We start from the raw sequence: 8,053 nt of genomic DNA on the forward strand, positions 1-8,053 counted from the left end.
AAACAACCTGCGGTATTCTCCTCTGGGGAAGGGCTGGAGGAAGGGCTGGAGAATGTCTACATCTCTGACCTTTCCTGCTAACTGGGACTTCAGCTGCACGGAGGGCAAGTTAGTGAAAATCTGGCCAAAGGGGGACAAAGGAAAACTCCATCTCTGTGACTCAGGTCTGATTGTTACCACTTAATCATTTCCAGTAGCATTTGGAGTTTCAGTGCAAATCCCCTCCAGCACCCAGTCCTGAGGGTGTCCAGATCCCAAAGGAAGGTCTCAGATTGCTCAGCCTGGAGTTCATTCCTGCCTTAGGAGAAAACCCCTTCCTTCGAAAGGAGCTTGTTACTTTTGACCCAGAAAGGAAATGTATCCTGCTGGGTGAGGCAGGCAGAAAGAATCAAGGAACTAAACTCAAGGAAGTTGCTGACATGGCTTTTTTTTCCCACCCTGTGTCACTTCCCTCTTTCCCAAGGCTCCCTTACCTGTCCTGACAGGACTTGTACCTTCTCAGAGAAGCTCAGTGTTGAAACTAAGGCTCTTGGTCTATAGAACTGTTCTCTTTGAGAACGTTTTTTTGTTTTGCTTGTTTGTTGGTTGGTTGGTTGGTTTTTGTTTTTTGAGACAGGGTCTCACTGTAGTTGAAACTGACCTGGAACTCATTATGTAGCCCAGGCTGGTCTCGAACTCACAGAGACACTCCTGCCTCAGCCTCCCGAGTGCTGGGATTACAGGTGTGCACCACCACGCCCGGCTGTTTTTTTGTTTTGTATGGGGGGTGAGGGTTGAACTCGGGACCTTGTGCTTTCCAGGCCAAGGGCGGCACCACTGAGCTAAATCCCTGGCCCTAGTAATTTAGGGGGAAGAGATGTAACTTCCAAGCCTGTTTATCTGAAACCAAGTTCATGTTCTCTAAAATCGAAGAATTAATTTCAGAAACAACAGAGGTTAAGAGTAGGAAAAATTTATTGAGGGAAAGAAAGCTTCTCTTTCCCCCCCTGTAGCGCTGCTGGGCCTGCAGGTCTGTGAGGAGCCGCATAAGCAGGTCTTTATTCCACAGGATGGGGTTTGTTAAAGTTGTCAAGAATAAGGCCTACTTTAAGAGATACCAAGTGAAGTTTAGAAGAAGACGAGAGGCCAAAACTGATTACTATGCTCGGAAACACTTGGTGATCCAAGACAAAAATAAGTACAACAACACACCTAAATACAGGATGATAGCTCATGTAACTAACAGAGGTATCATCTGTCAGACTGCTTATGCTCATATTGAAGGGGCTATGATACTCTGCGCAGCATATGCTCATGAACTACCACAACACGGTGTGAAAGTTGGCCTAACAAATTATGCTGCAGCATACTGTACTGGCCTGCTGCTGGCTCAAAGCCTTCTTAATAGGTTTGGCATGGATAAGGTCTATGAAGGCCAGGTGGAGGTGACTGGAGATGAATACAACGTGGAAAGCATGGATGGTCAACCTGGTCCCTTCACCTGCTATTTGGATGCAGGCCTTCCCAGAACTACAACTGGCAGCAAGGTTTTTAGAGCTCTGAAGGGTGCTGTGGATGGAGGCCTGTCTAACCCTCACAGTACCAAACGATTCCCTGGTTACGATGCTGAAAGCAAGGAGTTCAATGCAGAAGTACATCGGAAGCACATCATGGGTCAGAACGTTGCTGATTATATGCGTTATCTAATGGAAGAAGATGAAGGTGCTTACAAGAAACAGTTCTCTCAGTACATAAAGAACAATGTAACTCCAGACATGGAGATGTATAAGAAAGCACATACGGCTATACGAGAGAATCCCGTCTGTGAAAAGAAGCCAGAGAGAGAAATTAAAAAGAAGAGGTGTAGGACCGGGATTTAGCTCGTTGGTTCTGCTGCCTGCCTTGGAAGTGCAAGGACCAGAGTTCTATTCCAGGTACCGCCCCCGCCAAAAAAAAAAAAAAAAAGAAGAAGAGGTGGAGCCGTCCCAAAATGTCCTTTGCCCAGAAGAAAGATAGGGTAGCTCAAAAGAAGGCAAGTTTCCTCAGAGCTCAGGAGCGGGCTGCTGAGAGTTAAATCAAAGTTTCTATGAAGAGTTTTCAGATGACAACCAATAAACTTATTCATCAAAAAAAAAGAAAAGAAAGAAAGCTTCTGTCTAAGAGAGACAAAGGAGAACTGGAATGGGGTGGCCCACTCACCCCACTTTTCAAAGATGTTTTATACAGCAAAGCCATGTGGTGAGGTGGGCACAGAGTGGGACAAAACTATAAGACCCAGTGAAAAATTACAAGGCGGGCATGAGGTGGGGCAAAACCATGAACCAGTAAGATCCCAAGTACAGTCACCCAGATAATACTGATTAAATGGGGGTCAAATGGGGGAGCAAGTCAAGTAGCAAGTGTACAAGGATTTTCGTAAGGATGGGGGTCAGGGACATTTCCTGGAAAGGCTGGGCTAAGACCTTGGCCCCCCACCAAATGATACCTATTTGGAATAACAATCACTGCTATTTATCCCCCGGGAAGCACAAAGGTATAGTAGTTTCTTTCCTTTTCCAATTGTGGCCTTCAGTGAAGTGTCTTGATTCAGTGAATGTTGTCCTGTTGGCTCCTTGCTGTGTTGGCGCCTTGAGAGTGGCCCTCTAACTGCCTACAAGACATCTAATTAACTTACCTATTTGTAATACTAGAATGTTTGTTCTTGTTTGCTTAAAAATTTGAAGGCTTCCTACAGACTGAATGTTTCTATGTAAAATTCTTTCTTTGGGGAACTCCAAGCTCTAGCCACCCTCCCGCTGACATGGTGGAAGGAAAGAAAGAAAGAAAGAAAGATAGAAAGAAAGAAAGAAAGAAAAAGAAAGAAAGAAAGAAAGAAAGAAAGAAAGAAAGAAAGAAAGAAAGAAAGAAAGAAAGAAAGAAAGAAAGAAAGAAAGAAGGGAAGAAAGAAAGAAAGAAATGAGGCTAGATATGCTGGCACGCACCTGCAGCGCCAGCTCTCTGGGAGCTGAGGCAGGAGGATCACAAATTCAAGCCTAGCCTGAGTATTTAGGGACTTAAGACTGTCTCAAAATAAAAATAAAAAAGGGCCGAGTATGTAGCTCAGTGTGAAGGCCCTGGGTTCAATCCTCAGTTCTCAGAGAGGGAAAGAACAAGGGGTGGAGAAAGAAAGGAAGGGAGGGAGGGAGGGAGAGGGAGAAAGGGAGAGAGGGAAATCAGGCAGCGACCTAAGGAACCAGGGCTGACTTTAATCCTTAACTAGGGCCAACTACTTTGGGTTTTTGCAGACGACAAAGCCCAGCCTAAGGGTTGGGGGTCTTGGGAAAAGCCGAAAACTAGACAGAGAGCAACCGGCATGCAGGGCTCAGAAGAGGCCCCTCCCCTCCGTGACCACGGAGCAGGAGGCCACTGCTAGGGAGCTGGTCTCCCTGGGCACGGTGGTATAGGCCTGAAATCCCAGCACAGCGGAGGCTGAAGCAGGAGGATCATGGGTCTGCAGCCTGCACTCTAGTGAAACCTCTCTGGGGGAGGCAGGAAAGAGCTGGTTTTTAGGAAGGCCGAGAGGGGCTAGGCCACATCCCTTTGCTTTGTTTCTTCGACCTTCCAGCCTAGAACTAGAGTGGACATGTCTGGACAGACAGGTCATTTCTGACTGAGTAGGAAGCACTAAGGGTGTCATTCCAAAGCTGGGCAGCAAAGTTTCCACCCTTTGTTCTTTTGGGTGCAAGTGTGGATAGATGCCTCCACCTCCCCACCGCTTCCAGTCCACTCACCCAGAGTGAGCTGAACCAAACCACCGTTCTTACAAGAGCGTTTACACCTATGGGGGTGGGCTCTGGGAGGGACAAGGACACTCAGTGCGAGCTGGGACACCCTGACACCAGCAGCTTAGGTGGGGAGCAGCCCCAGCGCTCAGCAGATGGACTGATGTTGCAGGGAGGGAGCCCCTGGGCTTCGGCCAGCTCTGCAGTGCTGCTGTCTATGTGAAGGAACCCACAAGCACTGGCTCCTTTTTGCCCGACGTGAAATGAAGGTGTTCACCATACTTATTAGACTTTGACCTCACTTGTACATCAGGAAAGGACGGATGTAATAGTATTATCTCCTTAGATCTAAACGAGTGTGCATGAATTATGTTTATATACATTTCTGCTTCTTTTTTGAGCAAGGGATTAAACCTAGGGCCTTTGCATTGAACTACATCTCCAGTTTCCCTTTTATTTTTTAATTTTAAGACAGGATCTCACTAAGTTGCAAAGTTGCCCAGGCTGGGCTCAAACGTGTGACCCACCTGTCTCAGCCTCCCAGTGTGCTGGGATTACAGGTGTGCACCAGGGTGCTGTACTACCTCTCTGGAGTTCAGAGAATGTCTTCTCTTTTCTACCTAGGCAAGAAATAAACATCACTAACCACGGAGCATCTAAACCCACCTTTCACAAACTACTGATTTACTGGGAGATCTGCAGACTTATTCAGAATTAGTGGATTGATTGAGCTAATGAAGACTCTTTGAGCTTTTATCATTTTTATGCTACAGCTGATAGCAAAATAGGTAGAGTCAATGCAGCAATGCATTTGTGTTTTACTGCCTGGAAACAGTAAGTTAACCACCTACCTCCTGCAAGGTGGCTGGCTTTGGACAGCCCATTCCGCCTGGATTTGTTTTTCCACTGTGAACTATGAGGTGTTATGCCATAGCTTGTGTTTTTTTTTTTCATAGCTTGTATTTTTCTTTAGCAATACATGCCTGGCACTTTGCTGGATTTTTACATGCATTGTCTTGTGCAGTGCTCACAATAGCCCAGTTTTTAAATGAGAAAACAGCCTCAGAGGAGGAGCATTTGCTGACAGATGTCGGTGCCGTCCTATTTCTGACTCTGTGTCCTTAGGAATTCCTACTATTACAAGTGAAATCTTTCCCGCTGCCATAAAATATGAACTCTGAAACTGGGCATGTTGGTGCATGCCTATAACCCCAGCACTCAGGAGGCTGAAGCCAGGAAGATCACAAGTTCAAGCACAGCCTGGGCAATTTAGCGATACCCTGTTTCAAAATAATAAAAAGGGCTGGGGATGTAGCTCAGTGTGAAATTCCCAGTACAGCAAAAAACAAAAAACAACCCCTCAGCATCCTTCTCTTGTCTAACCAGATTTCTTGGAGTGGATGTAGGGTCCTGAGATAGCCTTAAATCAAGGGGAAACAGAAGGACAAACCCAAGCAGCCTGTTGCCACCCCCTGCTGAGACTGGCACTTCCTCTCCTGTTCTCCCACAGCCTCCCTCCCACACTCCGCCCAGGGCTGCCCTAAGCCTGGTGCTGGAAGGCTGCATGAGAAATTGTTCTCTGACAACACTCTATGCTGCCTCCCCTGCCCCAGACCCTCACCTCCATCGGAGCACCCTGCAACTTTCAGAATGCGGTCCCCCGACAACCCCAAGATAGTGATCACCAGAACTGTTTGTAAAAATCTGTTTAATAAATATACATCTCAGAAATACCAAAATAATTACCAGCAAAATACACTATCTACACCATTTACAGAAGAACAACACAAACCTTGACAGGTAGTGACTTTCTACCCCACACCATTGCACACCTGGCTGTCACACGTCACGGGACACAACCAGGTCGGCCACTAACTCCGGCCACTAACTCCGTGATGATGCAATCGAAAGCACAATAAATAAATGTGGTCCTTTCATCAAGTTTTGGATCATTTTCTCCCTAAACCCCACCAAGCTGCAGTTAAAAGGGGTTGGCTTTGAATTCCAATGACCTTCCTTGTTCGCCCAAGCCAAGTTCACAAAGATTACAGAATAAGGGCAGATCTGCCGTGGTACTGTCTGGGGCCAGGACCTGTGCTGTGCGGTGGTAAGAATATCCTTTGAAGTTTTTCTCTTTTTTCTTCTTTTTTTTAGAAAAATAAAACTCTCTTTTTGTACAAATATACAAGTCCATGTTCTTCTTGATACCTTCTGCTCATAAGGTCAAGCGCTGACCTCCAAACACACAATCATCATACGGCAGCTAAAAACAGAAGGAAAAAAAAAGCCACGTTAAACTTGCAGAACTTTTCCAAGGAACTTGGGATAACTAGAGGGCTGCTACTAGCAACACACAACTCAGGTATTCTTGGACTCCTTTCTCCACAACCAAATATAATGAGCCTTACGGGGGGCGGTCCTTTAATACTCCTCTACTTGTGAAGGCTAAACTAGCCAGTCATGGATTACATGCCTGTAATACATTCCGAGGCAGGAGGATCACTGAGTTCAAGCCCAGCCCGGAATCTCAGTGAGTTCACCGTTGGCCTAGACTACAGTGAGACCCTGCTGGGGGTGTATCTCAGTGGGAAACACAAGCCTATCATGCATGAGGGCCTGGGCTCACTCCTGAGTCCCTCCAAAAATGTAAGCTATTAAAACCAGCAAAAGCGTACAATCCTGGGATACTGGTCAGGTACACCGAAGTCTGAGAAATTAAATTATGCTGAAACCCCTATGATCAATAGTTCTAGCCCCCTGGGAGGGTGGCCCTCTCCTCACTTCTGGCAGTGCTGAAGAAGTTAAAGGAGACTCACCTCGTCCTCTGTGAACTCTGACTCTGTGTCATAGCTCTCCTCATCCTCGCTTTCAGGCAGCATCTGAAGGTTTTTGAGGGTCAGCTGGCCCAGCTGCTGCTGGATCCGGGTGCTTGGCCGGCCCCAGGTGAGCTGGTAGGGAGAGTAGCCTTGGTAGGTGACTCTGTTGACATCAGCCCCACACTTCAACAAGAGCGACACTAGGTCAGGATTCTGAAGGTCCACTGCGAGGTGGAGGGCAGTCCGGCCATTGCAGGGTTCCTGAGACCCAAAGAGATTTGAGATGCTTACGGCTGAGTTTGGAATTTGGAATTGCTGCTGGCAACAGGAGTGTGGCAGGGCTGCTGCGGAGGAGCCCGGCCCCTCCATCTGGCACCATGAAGCACTCACCTGGGCATTGACATCAGCGCCCAAGGACACCAACAGCTCCACGATGCCCAGGTAGCTATGGATGGAGGCCAAGTGCAGACATGTGTGGCCTAGAAGAGAAAGGGCAGAAGCGTATAACTACTTGTTCAAGTCTCACACCTGACAGAAGCTTTCTCCTATCCTTTTATGGGGCCAGTCTGTTGAGCTTTAGGAACTTTATAAAATCTTTCTCATGTTGGGATGTACCGTTGTAGTTGGTGGCCTGCAGGATGGAGTGGAGGCGCTGTGTGGTACAGGTCTGTGTTAGCACTCCGACACTGGCCAGGCAGCCCTGCTCACAGGCAAGGTGTAGGGGGGTGTTTCCTCGAAAGTCCCGGAGCTCAGGATCACAGCCAGCTTCCAGAAGTGCCTGAGTAATTTCAGGCTGCTTGGTGATCACAGCCAAGTGCAGTGGAGTCTACAGGCGGAAGAGGAACAGAAAGAGGATAAGCCATGGAGCAGACCCACGATCTAACTTCCCCAACCCAGATAGCTGCTGTGGGCACTGCTCCTCCCAGACAGGTACAGGGGGCCAAATTCCCAGAGACCCCCGGGTGGGTCGTAAAGACCTCACCAAAAGAGTGGAATGTTCTTCACTCCCTAGGATGTTGGCTGATTTGTGCGCGGGGGAAACAGTGACTGACAATTTAGAAAGGATCTGGGGGGCAACTGTGCTACATTCAGCTCCATTTCAGGTCAGAAAGGGCACAAGGCCAGGTGAGCAGCGCACCTGCTGCAGGTTGTTCTGGAAGTTGAGGAAGGCCTGGTCTCCCTTCACCTGGCGGATCACTTCCATGGTCAGCACCTTCTCTTCGTGGATGATGGCCAAGTGCAGGAACCTGAGGGCGAAGAGGGAAACCCCCGGGGGTGGTGAGTACGCTGCGTGGGGCCCGGGCTGCGGGGATTGCGCAAGGCCGGGGTTTCTGGAGGCCGAGGCCGCGGTGTTTTCCGCGCGGTTATTATGAGCTGAGTGTTCCTGGCAGGCGCCCAGGGACTTTCCGGGCCCCACCCCCTGCGCGACGGCGCCAGCCTGGTCCCCTCCCCTCCCCCCGGCCGGAACGCCCTGTACTTCCCCTCCCGGCCGCGCGG

The 8,053-nt window shown here is 48.5% G+C and overlaps 2 protein-coding genes across 2 annotated transcripts in view; one reads left to right on the forward strand and one right to left on the reverse strand.

Moving 5' to 3' along the window:
* Window positions 1-983: 983 nt before the first annotated feature.
* On the forward strand, window positions 984-2,053 carry LOC104868706 (60S ribosomal protein L5). The gene is made up of 2 exons (XM_010633616.1): window positions 984-1,840; window positions 1,954-2,053. The coding sequence occupies exons 1-2, from the start codon at window positions 1,050-1,052 to the stop codon at window positions 2,051-2,053; spliced, it is 891 nt and encodes a 296-aa protein (XP_010631918.1). The 5' UTR covers window positions 984-1,049.
* Window positions 2,054-5,444: 3,391 nt separating this feature from the next.
* The window catches only part of Nfkbia (NFKB inhibitor alpha), an 11,851-nt gene continuing 9,242 nt past the window's right edge, over window positions 5,445-8,053 (reverse strand). Inside the window, exons 3-7 of the mRNA XM_010633629.2 lie at window positions 7,695-8,038; window positions 7,172-7,382; window positions 6,947-7,035; window positions 6,557-6,817; window positions 5,445-6,003 (exon numbers count right to left, since the gene is read on the reverse strand). Coding sequence (XP_010631931.1) covers window positions 5,956-6,003; window positions 6,557-6,817; window positions 6,947-7,035; window positions 7,172-7,382; window positions 7,695-8,038 — 953 coding nt within the window. The 3' untranslated portion in view covers window positions 5,445-5,955. The remainder of the gene's footprint in view (window positions 6,004-6,556; window positions 6,818-6,946; window positions 7,036-7,171; window positions 7,383-7,694; window positions 8,039-8,053) is intronic.

Source organism: Fukomys damarensis, unplaced genomic scaffold (genome assembly GCF_012274545.1).
Source record: "Fukomys damarensis isolate Sample0158 unplaced genomic scaffold, DMR_v1.0_HiC HiC_scaffold_17, whole genome shotgun sequence".
NCBI classification, from domain to species: Eukaryota; Metazoa; Chordata; class Mammalia; order Rodentia; family Bathyergidae; genus Fukomys; species Fukomys damarensis.